We start from the raw sequence: 20129 nt of genomic DNA, 5'->3' as shown, positions 1-20129 counted from the left end.
GTAAACAGAATATTTAGAATGAATGATCTTCATTTGAGCTTACCACCTGATTCTGTTTGAGCACTTGGTTAAGCATCACTTCCCAAAGTGTGCAAGGTTGCAGAGGTTGTAGGAAATAAGAACCACTTTTTAGTTTATTAAAACATTTAATTTGCTCTAAAGTTATTTTGTGAGTAGCAGCATATAAACATGGTGAGATAGAATACTTATGGCAAATCTCTTTTTGAGTTTTTTGTTTGTTTGAAGTAGAAGTCTTAGTTGAGCTTCTTTACTGTGATATTCACAAATGTTTTGTATCAGAGTATTGTGTTGAACCTTTGATATTTGTTATTTTTAGCCACTAGATCCTCCTACAGAAGTTTTGCTGTCTAAGGCTGCAGTTCAAAAAGCAATGTATATTCAGTTGCACTGTAGCTAAGCTGAGAAGAGGCTGCTGATGGCAAATGTAATACAGAGCAGGTGGTGAATGGTAATCTTAGCAGGTGGAGAACTATGTATGTGTTGTGATTTTGGGGGGAGCAAACAATAAAAGACAGGATTTTTTTTTTTTTTATTTAATATCAGAAGTTTCAGCTCTCAACTGCCTCTTCTATTTTCCAATATTTAGTCCTTGATGACGTTATGTGCTGTGTGATGTTGAAAATCTTGGTAATGCTTACTGCATTTCCATTTCAAGAGCCACTGCTGCCCCTCCACTGTCTTACCTCTAAAAGCTTTTAAGAAAAACAGTCCTGAGTTTGATAGCAGTTGTTTTTTAAAATTCTTATAGCAGCTCTGAAGTAGTTACTGTGTTATTTTTATTTATGTCTTGACTGGAAGGAAATGTTCTGAAAAGGTAATCTGCATCTGTTTTTTTAATGCTTTCATTTTTAATGCTTTCATAATAATGTTATTTAAAACAGATCTGATACTGCAAATTTGCATAACTTGTGTTTCTAAATATAGTTTTAGTGATGATTTTTTCTTTGCAGTTATGAATATTTATTTTTTGAAAGATACTGTTTTTCACCAAGGGACTAGTGAGGGGGGAACCACAGAATATTTGTAAGTATTAGTGTAGCTGCTGACTAAGAAGTAGTTACGGGCTGTTAGAGAAGTTCTGTACGTGATCTTGTTTGAGACGCATGTTTATTTATCATTAAACACTTATTTTGCAGGTCCATGAAATCTTTGAGTGTCAGGAATGTGACAAGAAATTTATTTCAGCTAACCAGCTAAAACGCCATATGATAACTCATTCAGGTAATGTGCAAAAATAACACAAACCTCTTTATATGTGTATATGAATTTAACAAATACTGAATTTTACCCGAATTGGTTTCTCATAGAAGGCTTGATAAATTCTGTGTTGTCCTGAGCTGTTTAAGCAAATCTCAGGTTCCAAGGAAACCTTCTAAGCTATCCTTTCTAAGCCTTTCAAAATCCAGGTGTAATGCTAATAGTTGTCTTTCTGTTGCTGCTTTGTCAAATGATTTTTTCATGCTAGCTGGATAGATGATGTCAGTTAGCTTGGATGGGGCAAAAGACTGCTTTTTGGCTTAGAGAGGAGGTGAAGAACCAATGGTTACAATCTCACGTTTAAGAGAAATGGATGGAAGCTGGGGTATGCTGTCAGACAGAGATCTATGATAAAAAGGGGAACATTCATTCATATGGACGAAAGCAGCTCATACTCCACACAGTTTCACAGACCACACAGAAATGTTTCATTGTGCCTGTCCTCTGCCAGAACAGGTCACTGTGAGCGGGGAGTGGCCTGTCCCTAGGTTTGCCAGTATGACACAAATTGGCTCTGCCAGGATTTCTGATCGCTGCCATCTAGTGTTTCTATATCTTTCACCAGTGATTAGAAACATCAACCAACACAACGGAAACACAAACATTGTTCTGTCAAATACATTAGCATTTAGAACAAGGTTTTTACAGCTGCGTAGGCTTACAGTTTAACTTTTCTTGGTATCAGTCCTCACCAAATGCTCATTTCTTGTAACATAATCTATATCTCAGAGGCTCCTAGCTTTCTGTTGACACTTTTGAATGAGCACTAATGTAGTTAAGTTGCAGTCACCATTTGAAGCATAAAGGCTTTTTGCATAGGAACTTTTGGTTTTGGAAACTAATATGTATATTGTTAATTAAGTTTTAAAACATTTAAACTGTCATGCCCTCTTTCACATTTGTAATCTGGAAACAGAGTTTTAGTCTTTGAAGTCATTCTCTTTTGATTTAAGCTAATTAATCAGAATTCAGTTTTAGTGATGATTATTGCAAAGAATGTGCCAATTTCTTGAGATACACCATGGCTCATCTTTTGTGAAGTGACTTAACTGTCTAATATAGAGGGCATTAGATGTCTTTCTAATTGGTTTAATCTTAATTGGGTTGACTTAATTGCAAAAATCTCTCTGAGGAGATGACTGTCTCTGCCTTTCATCTTCTCCCCCCGTATAAACAGGAGATTAAATGTCCCCCACTCATTTTCTGCAGAAAAACGCCCCTACACCTGCGAGGTTTGCAATAAGTCCTTCAAACGACTTGATCAAGTGACTGCACACAAAATAATACACAGTGAAGATAAACCTTATAAATGCAAGCTTTGTGGAAAGGGATTTGCCCACAGAAATGTTTACAAGAATCACAAGAAGGTAAAGCACTCTGCTGTTGTTGTTTACAGGTCTGCCAGCCTCAGATTTGCAGATTATTTTTTTCTTTTAAGTGGTTCATCATTAAGCTCTGGCATGCTTATAAACATGGGATTGAAGTATTGGAGAATGTATTTTTTAGTGTTACTTGTTATATCCAAAATCTCAAAATACTAAATGAATTCTAGTTAAAAAAAAAATAAAAAAAATTAAATAAGCAGAAGGAAATCACAGTTAAAAGCATGAGTAAATCCCCATTTTGAGTTTTCTGGGGGTTTTGTGGTGTGGGGTTTTTTTTTTGTGTTTTTTTTTTTTTTAGTACTAGGTTATTGAGTCAAGATGTAACTAATGTAAAATGTCTTCAAACTTTTGTTTTTTTAAAAAAATACCATATTTGACTAAAACTGAGTGTAGTCCTGTTGCAGTCATTGCTGCACCTAGCAGTAGATGCTTTCAAACTATGTTGTATTTGCACTGGGTAGTTTTCACACATTAAAACATGAGAAGAAACATTACCTGAAAAATAGGCTTATGAAGGGATGCTCTGCTTCTGTTGTTTTAAGCTCAAATCTGCTTGGCCTAATTTCTATAATGCCTATCATTATTTTTAACCTGGGGTTACATTTTTAATGGCAAGGCTATATCCATGACTGCTATTTCAGAATTACAAGACTCTAAAAAAGAAAGGGGACACCTCCCCCCCCCCGCCCCCGATATACCCATATTTACAAGTCTTTTGCAGTTTGGCTCACGTTATATGTCATCTGGGAATTTGGCACAGGATCTTTGCACCATTTCTTGCACTTTCAGCCATAAATCATCTAAGAGTAATAATAACGCCTCTTTCAGGATGGAAGTGGTGATGACTGTCTAAAACAGAACGAATGCAGAAGCCTGCTGAAGGACAAGATTAGCTCCCCATTATGCTGTGATTGTATCTTATTTTTTAGACTTTATTAAGAAAATGGGGCAAAAATCTCACAAATTGGATATGTTCTAAGGAAAAGGTATAAAATACTATCTGGAAAGATACTTCTATATCTGAAATGAATATTTTTTACATGTTTCCTTATATTAATTTGCAGTGGATGACTGGTAGGGGGTTTGGGCTGAAAATGGACTTCAGGATTAAGTATGAATGAGTAAACACTTTGACCCAATTCTGTGTTTAAAGCAGCAGCACCACTAGCATAAGTAAGGATTAGAGACTTCACTAATGGGAAAAATATTAAAATTTAGATAGATTTAGTGAGTGCCTTATTTTGACAGAATTCCTTAAAGCATGTTGGAATGCTTATTTCCTGAACCTGTTTGCACATAGTACTGGCTGTAAATCAATGCTGTCCTATAATGAAAGAAACTTATTCCTATGTTTACATGAAGTTTACCCAAACAGCTGTGAACATCCACACTTAGGTCTCTAATTTCACTTGCTAAATGAAGAGATGAGCATGAGACAGGAGATTGACATAGATGTCCTGTCCTGAATGGCTTCTTTAGACATGCCTCCATTCATTAAACAGTGTAAATAAGGAGACATAGTAGATAATGAAGGGGAGTAAGGATGTGTATACACAAAACGAATTGTAAGGTATAAATAAGTCAAGGATGTGGTAATTTAGGATGCCAAAATAGTTTTAAGTGCCATGATTTTGGGAGGGCTGCACTACTACTAGGAGATGATGATAGTTCTTTTGCTTGTTCACAGGAATGCTGATCCAGTAACTGGAAATTTAAACCCTTTACCATGTATCATACTTCTGTGTATTTCTTCAAATTGGGTTTTTAATGGTTCTTTAGGTGTGTATTCCTTTAAGATGTCCTCCTAGGTTTCGTTTTCTTTTGGAGGAAGAAAAGTTGGACTCTGAATAAGTTCACAGTGCTTTTTTGAGTTCCAGGACACAGTTACTGCGCTGGTAGCAGGGAACTTAGAAACCTGCACTAGGAATGATGGGTATAGTAGTTAAAAACAGTTAAATCAACAGCATTTAACAGAAAACATGCTTTCAGGTTGGATAGCAACATGCTTGAAAAAACTCTTGGGTTTTAGAGCAGCGCTATATACTGTTTATTTATAGTAGGAAACAGGATACATCTACATTTTATGCCTTTGAATTCCTATTTTGTGTGTTGGATGGAAATTTGTTGTTGCTGTTGTTTGTGATTCCTTTATGGGGGTGGTTTAATACAATTTTGTGTTGGAAGTACCAGAATAAAAATGGCTCCCGCAACATGTGCTTTTAACCATTTTTCAGGTGTGGGTGAATGTTGGGTCATTCAGAAGGAATGTCTGGGTCATAACGGAAGGAGATTAGTTCCTCACATTTCACAGGATTTCACTGGGAGATACACTTAGCAACTCCACCATTTATCTGCTCTGTTCAGTAGAGCATTGTGATGGGAACCCTAATTTAGCACATGTTAGATCCTTATAGCTACAGATCTGAGAGGCAGGAGCTAACTCATAGTCTTCCTGTAGTACCTCTGGTGTGCTGTTTCTGCATACAGGTAGTATGCTGCTCTGTGTAGGTGCACATGAAAGCTTGGTCTCTTCTTGAGGATGTCAGCACTGGGAAGTGTTACGCAAGTGGAACTAGCTCAGATGTCTTTTGAGAAAGCTCAGACTATATGACTGAGTGATCCTATGAAGAATATGGTTCCATTTTTGTGACAAGGGAAGAGAATAGTATCTTAATTTCAAAGAGGCAAATGCAGTATTGGATTGTGCTACAGAAAAAAAGTACCCATCTTTCATCCAGGTTACATTGGATGAAGGTGCATGTTCTGTGCCATATAACGCAGACTACTTCCACCCAGGAGAAGGTGAAGTTTTTGCCCCATCTGCTCCTTTGTTGCTATGTATAGAGGATGAATTCAGATAATAAAATATGAGGATATGACAGTAAGTAGAAATAGGTCAGCAGACACAGGATTTTAAAGGGTTTATGGTTAATCCAGGGTTATTTGGTCCTGTGGAGCATAATGAATTGAAACAACTGTGTTCCCTCAGTTTCTCTATTGGGAATAAGTAGCCTTGGGCTGTGTTTAAGACTCCACAAATGCTATGGTAGGAAAGGCTGCCATGAAATATTCCGTAAGAGCCCATCCTCAGTTGCTTTAATTGTATGGCTGTCCCCTGTTGTGACTGAATGGAAGCCACCTCTGATCTGGAACCTATTTGTACAAAAAAGGACAGTATTAGAACCAACATGCTTCTTTGGGGGATACCTTTCCTCATTAAGAATTGCGTGGCTTTTTGTAATAGACCTAGCTTGTTTCTGGGTCATTCACAAAAGAGGCAAATGATCTGTATACCCTTGCATGTGGGTATGCCTAGTTAGGTGTTTTTATTTGTAGTGAAGTTAAAATGTGCAGATGAATACTTGTATTTTGACCGAAAGACTAGGAGAACTGTCAGGGAGATGCTAAGTAGGAATTTTGTACAAATCACTGTGCTCTTCAGAACTATCACTCAAGTGGTGAGTGTTCTAAAAAAGGGCATTTTTTTAAATAAACAAGATGAATTTTGCGCTCGTGAAAGGTGCCAGATTGACAGCCCTAGAGACTGAACCCTTCTATTTATCCACAGAACAGGTACAGCACAGACAGCAGCACTGCGAGCTTCCCCACAGTGTCTCGTCAATATGTCTCAACCCTGTTCTGGAGGAACCACCTGTTGAGGTGAGAAGGTAGTTCAGTCTCTTCATGTCCTGTCAATCCTTGGCCTGACTGCTGAGACTGCCAAGCAGGGTGTCAACTAATGTAAACTGTGATGTAAACCTATGGAAGCTGAACTGCAACATTCAGCAGATTTTATGTAATGTGTGATATATTCCACACATTTGATGGTGCTCCAGTTGCCTTTTTGCTAAGTGACATAGGCTGAGGTCAAGGAATTGACTTTGAATCCAAAGCCTCTGTATTCTGTTGCAAGTACTCTAATGTTTTGGTACTGTTGTGTACGTAAGAGGATGTTTGTGTTAAAGATAATCTGGGTTCAAGGCCCTCAGTCTACATCAAAATAAATATGCTGACTCCACACAGTCCTTTTTTCTCCATAGTTTAAGAGTAGCTATAAATGTCATAAGGTATGATTAGCAGACATAGATTATATTAATATGTACTATGCTAATATTTACCCTCAGTCTACAAAATTAATTCATCTACCTAATTTCATTCATATTATGAAACACTTATTGTCCATCCCCTTTTCCTCTTGGCCTTTCAGCTTCTGCATAAGGTCCTTGTGAGCTAATACAATGTTTAGACACTGACGCTTTAAAAGCTTGCTTTCCTTTGCAAAAATAGTAGGAAATTGGGTAGATAATAAATTGTACGGATTAATGTACTATCTGCAGTGGGACAGCCCTTAATAACACTAGGAAACAGGGAAAGTGCTTTGAAATTTAAAAAAGTAGGATGAATCTGGATGTTTCCCAAGCTCCAGAAAAGAAATCTTCTTCAGGAACTCTGCAGTTTGAGACTCATCCAAGCTTAACCTTTTATTTTATTTATGGCTTTGAGTCTGTTTCTCAGCTGTGACAATTTTTTCTACAGCAAACAAGTACTTCTGTACTGATGCTTCTATGTTTTTTGGGGGATTTTTTTTCTCTTAATACAAGAAGCTGAAACAAGGATATGTAAGACCAGTCTCATAATTTGAGAAATTTTCTTTGCCAAATTTTAGATGGTATCTTGAGATAATCAGGTCAGTTATCAAACATAACTGAGAAGAAAGGTTTTGTGTACATGTGTTTAATTTTAAAGGATTTATTCATATTATTAAGTACTTAAGGCCCCAGTGTTAGTACTGATGAAGCAATGCAACTGAGCTTCTATTTTTTTTCCCCTTGGTTATTCTATATATTATTTCTCTTTATATGCACACCTCCTGTAACACTTCTGAGAACTGGGAAGGTAAATTTGTGCAGTAGCTGCTATGCTGACTTTCAGGATTCTGGATAATGGCAGAATGGTTGTTTTAATTCTTCATCCCCTGGAGTTTCAAATTGCTATGATACCCCTCCTGAATCCAGTCTAGAAAATTAGCTATAATTACTGTAATGACAGTTAATTGATTTCGCTGAGCCTTTCCTCTGACATGTTTTTCATCTGCAGACGCATTCTGAAGAGAGACCATTCCAGTGTGAGGAATGCAAAGCTTTGTTCCGAACCCCATTCTCTCTACAAAGACATCTGTTAATCCATAACAGTAAGTGCTAAGTCAGAGAGGAAGAAGAACTTCCTCATTTCTCACATTTGACTGAGAAAAACAGACATATGGCACCTTGCTCCAATATGCAACTTGCTATATTAAATTAGTATTATTATTCAACTCTAACCCCAGGGAGTTAGAAAATTCAGAGTCAAATCCAAACCTCATCTTTAAAGGCACTTAAATGCAAATCCAGATATGCTGTAGAAAATCTAGCAATGACTTGAGGTCTGATGACAAGAGATTTATTTCTGCTTTAAGTGTGATAGTGTTACCTCCATTTTAAGAAAGGAGAAATGGAAGCAAAGATAACTTGGTGGCTTACTCAGCTTCTGTAGGTAATCCAGTTTAGAGCTTGAAACTGAGTCTCTCTCCTGTGCCAGCCCAGGCTGATGTTTTCTGCCCCTGGCATAGAATTAGGAGCCCAGAGAAATGCTGTGGCTGTTTTCCCTCATGAGCCACTTGTTCTTGGCATTTTGTACTGGTTTTTAACTGACTGTTAAAAAAGATTTTGGTGGAATTTTCTCCATCTTTACAGAGCCTTAGACTACCATTCAACCCTGTGAATGTCAGCAATTTAGATTTTTAGAAAATATTTGTGATCTAAAATCCTTGTAGCTTAGAAGGACACAAACCACAAACCTTTCTTTTTTTAATCCTGTTTAGCAATGTTTCTGTTAGCTTAGACCAGCGAGTTTTGTTTGTTCTTTTACAGTTATTTTTCAAAGTTGCTGGAATTTCATAAAGCATTGAAATTTTGTACAATCTTTTTCCAATGTGCAATGTTAAAAATGATGGGGGAAAGAGTTAAAACCCTGTTCAGTAATGTGTATTGTAATGAACCAAAGATTTGCAGAATATCCAAAAGCAGAAATTCACAGTATGCAGAGTTGTAGGCCTTGGAAGAGGTCTCTAAAAACATATACTTTGGCCATTTCTTTGAAGAGGTTGGGAGCTCAGGAAATTTGAGATCTTTAAGTTAGGGTTGTGATTTGTGGCAGGTTTAGCTGTTCCTGAACCACCACTATTTAAGCAAATATTAAATATATCAGACTGTGAAATGTAGTGGTACAATGTCTAGTCAGTCTTCCTTGGTGCAAAAGGAGACCTGTCTTGCTGAAGGACAGGGTAGGTGTTTGAAGGTGATAACTTCTGCCATATTGGCTAGAACTGTCTCCAGAATGAGTCAAAGTCTTAAACTGATAATATTTGGTGTTTTTATTAATCATGGGGAAGATTTTGAAACCTTTATTTTTTTTCTTACTTTGCCAACTCAACAGCTGACCAGCTTCACAAGGCGGCCTTAATACAGCAGAATATAAGCAAAGCTTTTATAGCCATACTGTGTCTCTTTTGCCTGTAGAGTCCTATAAAAGAAGCGTTGACAGACCAATAGCAAAGTGAAAGTCATTACTAGGATGAGCTGAAGAATAAACAGTTTTCCGTTCAAGGCTGTGATTGAAACAAGGGGCTTCTGCTATTGTCTGAGAAGAGCTTGTGTTCCCAGTGAAGATATGTAGAACTCTTCCCCTTGTGACCTAACTCAGAGTGATAAGATGTGCTGCCATGATAATGAGTTTCTCATATTTGAAGTAACTCAGAATAATAGGCATTGTCCTGCTACAGCTGGGTGAGTCCCTCTCATAACACTGAAATATACCTGGTCTATAAAGAAAGGAGAGAAACAAACCAGTATCTCTAGGTGTGTTTAGCTGGCTTTACTGTTCTGTGTTGTGGGAAAGGAAAAATTTTTTGAGAAGCTTGAAACTTCTGGGGAAATTTGAAGTTCAGCCTACATCATATGTTTTTTTAAATTCAGTGTCTCCTTTTTGTTTTAGAAGTAGGCGCTGTAGAATGATGTAGAATGACTTAAATTTTATTTTACAAAGTTAATTTAATGGAAAAAATTGTATTTCCTAAACTCACTTCTGAGGTGTTCCTGTCTTAAAATTGGAAAAGGTGTCATGGGTGCAACTGCTGAAATTCGAGATCAAATATGTCTAAATAACAAATAATTTAAAAAAAATCCAAAATTCCGCCCCCCCCCGCCCCCCCCAAGTTCTAGCTGTGTGAACATAACTTGTCTTCTGTGACAGACAAGCTTTTTGTCTTAGGCATGCTCCTGATAATGCTTTTAATGGCGGTGCTGTCATTATGTCATTGGCAATGCCAGGGCTGACTCTTTATTCTCAGCTGTAGAGTTTGGAAGGATATGTGATACATAAGTGTATAGTAGCTCATACTTGGCTAGTACTACCTCATGAGGCTGTAAGAGACCTGGCTAACAAGAATGAGTAACCCTAAGCATCTTCATTTGGGTGATTCAGTTGTCTAGGATTGTGGAGACATGCATGAACAGTATTGCATTTGTTGACAAGGGCATCGTCCTTTTTACATATGTGCTTTCCAGAATAAACATCTACATGCAGAATGTTTATTAGTAAGAGAAACACTAATTAGCTCCTTTTATAAAGGTCAGCAGAAGTGGGCACTGAAGATTGCTCATTTCACGTAAAGCACAGGTAGCTCTGATTTTCATTGTCTTCTTTTGTCGTAAGGAGAGTGCATCAGTGAAGTGGATAAAGCCAGTCCCAGTAAAGACACTCATTATGTTGTGGATTACTGGGGGAAAGCACTGTAGGATATATTATGTCAGTGCTTGGTTTTTCATCTTTGGAGGCATTTACAGATATTGATATCATAGTTTTATGTCAAGTACTCTGAAAAAGTTTCCCTCCTTTGGTGGTTTCAAGAGCTGAACTCAGTGATTTACTTTCTTGTTTACTTCCATTCTCTAGAGTGCCTAGGCACTGAAGAGAATCTGTGCGTCTCTTTTGCTATTTTATTTTGTTACAAACCTCTTGATCTAGCACAGTGCAAACCTGTTGACTGAAAATACATAATGGAAATTCTTTATTTTTTACACATTTATAACATAAATTTATTTGGTAACCTTAATACTACTCTTACCTGCCAAAGGCAATGGAAAGAGTTTATGTTTTGGCAGTGATAGTTCTTAAGCAACAGACATAGTCTTACGTTTATCATATGAAATCTGTTCGTTCCTTATCCCAGGAATGAGGTATCATGAAATAGGTTGCATAGTTCTGTTTTTTCTTGCAGTTTTCTACAAGAGCATTTTCAGAGCTGCTCAAGGAGTTTCAGTACTTGCACCTTGTTGGAAGCGATTTAGGCTCTTGCTTTATGCTGTTCAGGACCCTTCCAAAACTTCCAAACTTGTGTATTAGTGTTTTAGGGTTTTTTTATGAAGTTTTCGTGTATCTTTGTCTATGGCTTAAAAAAAAAAAAAAAAGACATAACTATTCAGTGACCCAGCAGTGAGTGGAGACAGTGTTTTGATGGCTCTACTATAATGAGATATAGGGTTTCTGCTAAATAAGGAAGCTGAGGAGAAACACTGATTATTTGACTTCATCCAGGATAACTTTTGAAAAAATACCTAATTCTAGGCTTCCCATTACTTTGCACATTGAAAAAGTTTGCTAAACTGAAGCCAGGACTTGGTTAAATACATACTTGGCATTGCAGCTATATATAGTTGAAGGGTATTGTAATGTGTACACACAGAAGAGATGTGGTTGAACAGTATGTTAGTTTGAAATTCCCTGACTTTGGAGGTTTTTTGTTTGAAAACTGGTTGATCTTTTACTACCTTATTTTTTTGTTGTTGTTTGAAAGTTTTTTATGATCTGAAATCATAAGAGAAGCCTAGTTCCTATAAGAAGTAACATTTAAAAGAAATTACTTGACTATTTTTCCTTTGTTGAACAGTAGAAAATTGCATGTTACTTAAGTAAAAAAAGTAATGACTTCACTTTGTTAGCAGGGTAGTCTCATGTTCCCAAGACAAGGACTGAAGTGATTTACTGAACATTAGAAGCAGTAACAGCGTTAAACCTCCGCCTAACAGCATATTAAATTGCATCCCTGCTGACCTTGAAAATTTTTTCCGAATAGCTACACTGAAAGTATTTTAAGATAACACAACTTAGACTGTAATACCTTTCATCATATTCTTCTTGTGTCATCCAAGACAAAACCACTTTTGTTTCCAAACCAACAGAGAATGAGAGGTTGTGGGGAGGGGGGCAGTTATGGTTGATTTATGGGAAGCGAAACAGGTTATCTAGGCTTTGGAATGTGGGTACTTGAGGCACCACTGTATTGATAAGCTTCACTTGTGTGTATTACATGTGTAATATATAATAAAAAAGTTTTTTGGTGCTTCAACATGTAGCATCAAATGGGCTTTAATATGCAGTATACTGAAAACAATTTCCATTCCTATTGGCCTTTGCACTGGGACCAAGGCTGGGATGATTTTATCCTTTAATGAGCTATAGGAAAGAAATGAGTGTACCTCTACATGTGCATCATTGCTACTGGAAAAAGTAGCTTGTGCTTATACAAGTCTGTCTTACTCATATGGATCAGGAGGCTGCAGATCAGACCTCTGTCTTGAAAAATAAAAAGTGGAGGATGGACCTTAAATTATGGCCATCTTTCTTTGTGATGTAACTGCCTGGGAGGTTTTTTGGGATATGGGCACCTGATTTCCAGTTTCAACTGTGGATTTCTGAATGAGTGCTGTTGCAGATGTTTAACTTGTAATTCTAATCAAGAAGTCAACAATTAGAAGAGAATATTCTCTTCTGCATTCCACAGTAGTCATAAAAAGAAGGCTCATTGTAATGATTTCTCTGAAGAATCACATCTCTTTTTTTTTTTTCTTTTTCTTCTCCCGAAAATATGTATGCAGATTTTCAGAATACAATGTCTCTTCCCCTCTCTTAGGTAATTCATTTGAATTTTAAAACTCTTAGCAATATTAACATGGCCTCTGCCATAACCTTCAATGATATCACTGCAGTTTGAATAGTAATACTGCAATAACAGAAGTTATTTCATCTTTGTTACATGAGTTTTCCTCTACTGATGTGGGTGAAATAGGTTACTCAAAGGAAGTATTTCTTGTTTTGAAAATTATTTCAAATTCAGGAAGATGTCTCTTACTGTTTCAGTTTCCAAAGAGGAAGCCTAGTTCATCTTTTTGGTTGTTACTATAAAGAGAGTCTATTACTGGAGGTGCTGGTAAAACCCTTGCTCTGTTTCACTGGAAGCCATTTCCAGTGGTTGCCATTTCACCTTAGGCTATAGAGTTTAATCTCATATTTCTGGCTACTTGGTTGTCATTGCTACTTCTTAATTTCCCAATGACAATTTTACCTGACACGGTGTTCCTTTTCTTTCTGTTCTCAAGACCCAGCTTTTTGTTTCTTTGCTGCTTTTATTAATTTTTCTGAAACAATAAGCGTATCCACAAAAACCTGGTTTCTTTAAACCTTGTTGTTCTCTTTATAAGGTGAGAGGACCTTCAAGTGTGATCACTGTGATGCTACTTTCAAAAGAAAGGACACGTTAAATGTTCATATTCAGGTTGTACATGATGGACATAAGAAATATAAGTGTGATCTCTGCGACAAAGCTTTTGTGACACCCTCAGTCCTGAAAAGTCATAAAAAAGTGAGTAGAATCAGTTCTGTCATATTAATTCCTTGTGTCCTTAGGGTCGTGACTAAACATAAAATCCCCAGATGCTTCTGCATTTCTGGCTTTTCACTGGAAAGCTATGATGGTGCTTAACATCCTAAAATGGTTATTGCAATAGTGGGATTCTTGATAGCATGTAGAATCTGCAGCAGGTGCATACGAATGAATCCAGTGGAGGTACCCCATCATGAGGTGTGTGACAGGATGAGACTTGCTGCATTGCTCTTACCATACTCCTTTCCACTGATGTCTGCAATGGAATTGGGGTAAACTTTAGACAAAAGCTTGCTCGCTGGTTTGGCCTGAGGTAAGATTTATGTTACAGGGAAGAAATGCGAAGAAAGTAATTGAATCAAGAACGAATCAGCTTGGGTGTTGCCACCAAATGCAGATTGTGAGTTTGCTGGAAAATCATGCATATATTATTTGTCATATTGTATGCACTTCATATATGCATGTAAAATTGTAATAACAAAACTGAGTATAACTGACTTACTTGGTACAATATTTTCAGCACATGATTATGGTGACTACTGTGCCCGGCAACAAAAATCTATGTTTAAAATTGAGGAAAAAAATGTAAAGGAGTCTTTCAATGTCTCGCCAACCCTACCGTGTCTTACAGGTGTGGGAACTAGCACATGTCTTTGGAGCCTAAACCAAGTTGTTGGCAGATAGCAGACTATTGAATTCTCTAATGTAATGGATGGCACTGCATCATTACTGTGCATTTGATGTTTAACATATTTACAGGTTGCAAAAAAGTCACTTCGTTTTCTTCTGTGTGTCTTTTAAAGGTCTTGGTAGTTCATCAAATGCATGTTAATGCATATGACGTCTGCCTGCAGTCTGTTTTAAATGCTGCTTGTCTCATGTATTAAATACACATTAAGTTATTTAGTAATTGTAGTTTCTGGAAAACGATTTCCTGTGAATGAGTGACATAACTGTGTAACCATGATGTATTTCTCCCAGATACACTTAGTGGAAGATTTTTCGGCTGTATTTCAGAAGAACTGGAATGTCATGGGGTCGCCTTGTTTTTAAACTCCAGTACATGTAGTATAAGATGATTGAGATTCAAATAACCTGGTTCATCAGTTGTTCAGCATGTGAAGTCAGTGGAGTTTTGCTGTAATAGAGAGAACTTTATGTTATAGGACATTTTTCCTCTCTTTTTACATTAGTTTTAGAATAAGGAGTGTTAAAGCACATTTGTCTTTCAAGCTTGAATATATTGCTGTAAGGAACTAACCTTCAACTTGGTCATCATTGACCTGGATGAAGGGACTGAGTGTACTCTCCACAAGTTTGCTGATGATACAGAACTGGGAGGAGTGGCTGATTCACTAGAGGCTGCGCTGCCATTCAGTGAGACCTAGACAGGCTGGAGAGTTGGGTGGAGAGGAACTTAATGAAGTTCAACAAAGGCACGTGTAGGGTCCTGCACCTGGGGAACAACCCCACGCACCAGTACAGGCTGGGGGTTCACCTGCTGGAAGGCACCTCTGCGGAGAAGGACCTGGGAGTTCTAGTTGCCCATGGGCCAGCAGCGTGCCCTGGTGGCCAAGAAGGCCAATGGATGCTGGGGGGCATGAGGAGGAGCGTGGCCGGCAAGTGGAGGGATGTGGTCCTCCCCCTCTGCTCTGCCCTGGGGAGGCCGCACCTGGAGCGCTGTGCCCAGTGCTGGGCTCCCCAGTTCCAGAGAGACAGGGAACTGCTGGAGAGGGGCCAGGGGAGGGCTACAAAATGGGTGAGGGGACTGGAGCATCATCCTGATGAGGAAAGGCTGAGAGAGCTGGGCCTGTTTAGCCTGGAGAAGAGAAGACTGAGAGAGGATCTTATCAATGTCTACAAATATATTAAGGGCTAGTGTCAAGTGGACAGGGCCAGGCTCTTTTCAGCAGTGCCCAGTGACAGGGCAAGGGGCAATGGGCACAAACTGCAACATGACAAGTTCCGACCAAATACAAGGAAGAACTTCTTTACCTTGAGGGTGGCAGAGCACTGGTGCAGGCTGCCCAGAGAGGCTGTGGAGTCTCCTTCTCTGGAGACATTCAAAACCCACCTGGACACGACTCTGTGCAACCTGCTCTAGCAGACCCTGCTTTAGCAGGGGTTGGACTAGATGATCTCCAGAAGTCCCTTCCAACCCTGGCCATCCTGTGATTCTGTGATGAAAAAATAAAGGGTATACAAAATAAACTTGTGATTTGTTTCTGATTGTCTTCTTGGGGAGCAAGACTTTAGGAAGGCATAGCATCTTTCATTAGACAAGCTGATTTGTTTGGAAAAAACAGACTGCTTTTCGGACACACAGTCCTTTTCATCCTTATCTACATGTTTTAATCACTTGAGTAACAGACCTAGCCTGTAATACTGGTGCATTGATTTCAGGTTAACTTTTTGTGAAGGATCTTGCTAAGATGGATTGTGAGATCCAAAAATCAAAAATATTATCTGGAATCATTGATGAGCTCTGCATAAGTATTTAAACTTTTCCTCAGATACCTTTCTAAAAAAAATAATTCAGTATGACTCACTATTTCTCATTAAATATGGCCATATATATTTGTATTTGTATTTTAATGGAAAACAGCTAGTGCTTATTATTTATCCTTGTTCTTTCTTTAACATTCCTTCTTAATTGTACTTGCTGTTGCTTTGTGCTGCTGTCAGACTAGGACTAGCTGTATGTTTGTGAGCCTTGTAGTTATAATGTAAGTTTTTTTTGTTGTTGTTTGGAATGAATTAATAGCTGTCTGTTGTATTCCCTGATGTTGCTGTTAGAGATATAAGTGACATCAAATAATCAAGATGGATTTAACGTTCATATCCCTAATGCCAGAGGATGAAAACTATGCAAGTCTGTCCAGTATTGATATCTCATTTACTCTTCCTTCAGTTGCAGCATAATATGTACTGTGTGAGATAAGGTTTTTATGATATAATGAAGAATGTCTTTCATAAAATAAGAATTAATTTTCCTATTTGAGGAGAGTCATGTGCAAAGCTTGAAACCCAAAGTCAGCTGTACATATAATTTAATTATCTTTTTAGTTATTTTTCCTTTTTTCCTATTTAGTTTCCTTTTTAGTTATCTTTCCTATCCCACTTAAATGAGTTAACACTTATAAATGAAGTAATCCAAAATTCTCCACTAAAAGAGCAGTCACAGTAATAAGGAAAAAATATTCGATAGGATGATAAATCTTCAGTTCAGAATCGGATGTTAAAAGTACGGTGTGAAAAATGGTGAGAACCCATGTGTATAACTTACTTCAAGGTGGTCTGGCTGTTAACCACACAAGTTGGATGGGAGAGTTTGTGATTATTTGTTTTTTCCATTTTGAAATAATTCTTCTTATATCAGGAAGACACTGTAGCCTTAAAAGCTTGATCTCAAAAGAGAAGATTAGTGTGTGATTTAGTGTTAGTGACAATGAAATTATACTTCTTGTGATCAGTTCTCTAAATGCAATCTGATTCCAGCACTTAATACAAACTAGATAGTGTCCAGTGTTCAATTTGTGTTGACTGAAATCACTGAAAACATGCACTTTGAAGGATTGTTGTCTGTTACACTTCAGATGAACTGATGGCTGTGTTTCATTCACGTGAGATAGTCAGAAATCATATGCACAAATCTCCACAGAGACCTTTTAAACTTCCAATTCTAGTTTGCAACAGAAGTTATACTGGGCTAGGTAAACTGTTTTCACTACATTTCATAATGTAATAAAATTGTGTGAAATTATAAACTTTTAAAAATAGACCCATTTATGAAGATTGATTTTATTAGGTAACCAAATTATTGCTTGCTGATTTAGAAACCACTGTCATAGATATCAAACTGAACAGTAGGTGTCTTATTCTTGTGATCATGAAAATACACAAAGGCGAATTTGGCATTTTTTTAGTAGTAATTATTTAGGAAATAGTAAACTTAGGAACTGAAAAGCCAGTTAATTTTGCCATCAATAGTGGGATTTGTTTAGAAATTTTAGAAGAAAATCGAAAGAGCACCTATAGCTGATTCCTAGAATCTGTGCCTGATGTTATGATATAAAATATATAATGGAGATAATAATGGTCAATGTCAATACAGTTAAAATATTCCATATTTCATTTCTTTTAAAGCTATGCTTAAGCTTTCATTCTTGTCTTTCACCACCCCGTGTAGACTCACACAGGAGAAAAAGAGAAGATTTGCCCATATTGCGGACAGAAGTTTGCAAGCAATGGAACACTGAGAGTTCATATTCGAAGCCATACAGGTACAGTGTTTTTTATTGTAGTGAACAGAAAAGACTTTCTAAATATATAACAAGATGTCTCTAAGCATGTCCACAATTTGTCTGTCTACAAGCAGAAATGCAAATTTACAAGTAGGCCTAACACAGCATATTTTTCAGACTTTTTACCTGCTTAATGTGTAAAACTGGATTATATTCTCAAATCTAATAATGTATGAATGTATATGTGTGTGTATATATATATGTGTATATGTATAAATATACACATATATATGTGTGTATATTTATATGTGTATATGTTATGAGTTCATTCACCGCTGTGGCTGCTAAGGTGTTTTGAAACTGATTTCATATTAATGTAACTTCTGACCTTATCACAACCTGTGTGTTACCCAAGGTAGAATGTTCTACCTTGATGCTCTGACTCAAGATTTATTTTCTGTTGCAACATCTGATTCATTCTGCTGGTCTTCTAACATTTCTGGGTCTGAGTTATGCAAGTTATTTTATATAGCCACCCAGATTGCATTATTATTTCCCTATCATGTTGTGTATGTTCTTCTGTAAACACCCTAAAAAGAAATTAGTTGTGTTGTAATGTTTCATTTTTTGAGTTTACACTTTCGTTCAAATAGGTGCCAGGCAACTGAAAAGGGGTTTCTTTGTGGCAAAGCTTATGCTTTCATTCAGGCAAGTGGCAGGGTTTCTTTGTGGCAGTTTTTTTCCAACAGAAAATTATATAGATTTGCCTTTCACAGTCAAAGCATCAGTTAACAAATAACGTTCCTATGACATTCCATTCATTTTGAATAATCAAATTTGCTTTGCGGGGAGATGAAAAAATCGGTGTTTTTAATTATTTGGCTTTCTATTATGTTTGGAAAAGTCTTAACCACTTCAGTCTATCAAGACCACCTCTTAAGATTACAGGTTTTATTAGGTTTTGATATGCTGGATTTGACTACTATAGACACTAGCAAGTTTCTATCCTGTCCTGCAGTCAGGATAGAATTGATGTTTATCTTCAGCTCTTATTCTGTACTAAATTTCATATTTGGAACATTTATCCCTCATAGCAACTGTATAAAAACATATACAAGCCTCTATATGGATTCTGCTCAGGTGGTTTCTGTGTACTGTATAATCATAGACAGAAAAGACAGTGAAGGTCAAAGTTGTCAAGACCCAGAACTGCAATGCAGTTCCGTCCGTTCCTCCTCATTATTCTTGTTCTTTCTTCTAAAACTCCACCTTATCAACTCCTTTTGAAGTCCTTCCTGGACAGTCTCACCTGTTCTGTCTTTGTCTTCAATCTTCTGTCCTGTAAGCAGTGGGTTTCTCTTCTTTTTTTTGACTTCCTGAGGATGCAGAGAAGAGAAAGAAAAGAAAGTCCAATGCTCATGGAGCATGTGGTGTGAGGATTTAGAGAACTCTTGGGGACTGTGCCTTTTGGAAGGACCAACCACTTGCCCACCTAGGCTGTACTTTAATGAATCAGGTAGACGGGAGGAAAAAGAAGCAATTCAGTAGCATTATTAGTTAGTCGCTTAGTACATCAGTCCAGGCTTCTAGGAATACGGCTGCCTCCATTTCTAACCTGTGTTAACTTTTTTCATGAACTTATTTTCCATTTTAATTGCGGATATTTCTTCACCTTCATCTTGTCATCTCATGAGGAACTACATTACCCTTTAATTTGCTGGAATTTCAGCATACTAGATTTTAATGAAACTTAGAACTTTTATAGATTTATTTTTTTCCCCCCAATGCTTATAGGAATATCAAAATGTTACTTTAATTCTTCATTAAAATCCTGGATTCACATTTCAGTGTTTTTTGCAGGCAAGTCTGTTTTATTGCATTTACTAGCATGATGCTTCTGTATTTTCTTATTTTACAGGCCCTTTCCTTAAACTTTAGGTATGTTTTCTATGTACTATTCATGTTATACATCAGTTTGCACAGAGTAGAATGGTCCTAGTTTTTTGAGTTGATAGTGCAGACAGCTCTAGGGAAAATACGTTATAGCTGTCTGAAGGAAAATGCTTTTAGCACATGTGCTGCTACCAGTTACATTTAATGTTTCAGCTCTCAAGCAGGCTTTCCTAAATTTAGGAGTTGGCTAAGGTGAGTTTTATGAAACCACACACCAGAGACCTCTAACCTTGACTGTAGAGCCTTGCAAAATTTGTGGCCACTATTATAGGAGAAAAACTAAACTATAGCATTTTGAACTTACTTGAAGTAGAAAGTTACTGACGGTTTCCAGTACACTTGTAAATTAAATATAGTGGGAGAAACTACTTTGCCAGGAGATGATACATTTTGGAATTATGGGAAAACATGTGGTGTGAAAACAACTTATGAAAGAATAACACTGCAGAAGGAAGGAAACATTCAGGGCCTCTTTCTTCACTGAAGAAGCTAGAAACACTTATTTAAAGA

General features: G+C 37.2%; 1 protein-coding gene across 5 annotated transcripts in view; it reads left to right on the top strand.

The window, feature by feature from the left end:
- Positions 1–20129, top strand: part of PRDM5 (PR/SET domain 5) — an 87538-nt gene that overhangs the window by 36656 nt on the left and 30753 nt on the right. For 4 of the 5 annotated variants that reach the window (XR_008825131.1, XM_056358175.1, XM_056358159.1 and 1 more), the window contains 5 exons: positions 1158–1242; positions 2488–2645; positions 7761–7854; positions 13241–13401; positions 17612–17705. Coding sequence is in view for 4 of the 5 variants with exons in the window: in XM_056358175.1 (XP_056214150.1) it covers positions 1158–1242; positions 2488–2645; positions 7761–7854; positions 13241–13401; positions 17612–17705 (592 nt within the window). In the remaining variant the exon portion in view is untranslated. Of the gene's footprint in view, positions 1–1157; positions 1243–2487; positions 2646–6231; positions 6324–7760; positions 7855–13240; positions 13402–17611; positions 17706–20129 lie in introns of all 5 variants that reach the window. The other variant, XM_056358169.1, reaches the window with a different exon arrangement.

The sequence above is a fragment of the Falco biarmicus genome, chromosome 1, assembly GCF_023638135.1.
Source record: "Falco biarmicus isolate bFalBia1 chromosome 1, bFalBia1.pri, whole genome shotgun sequence".
Classification (NCBI taxonomy): domain Eukaryota; kingdom Metazoa; phylum Chordata; class Aves; order Falconiformes; family Falconidae; genus Falco; species Falco biarmicus.
This window is presented reverse-complemented; position numbering and strand designations above follow the sequence as displayed.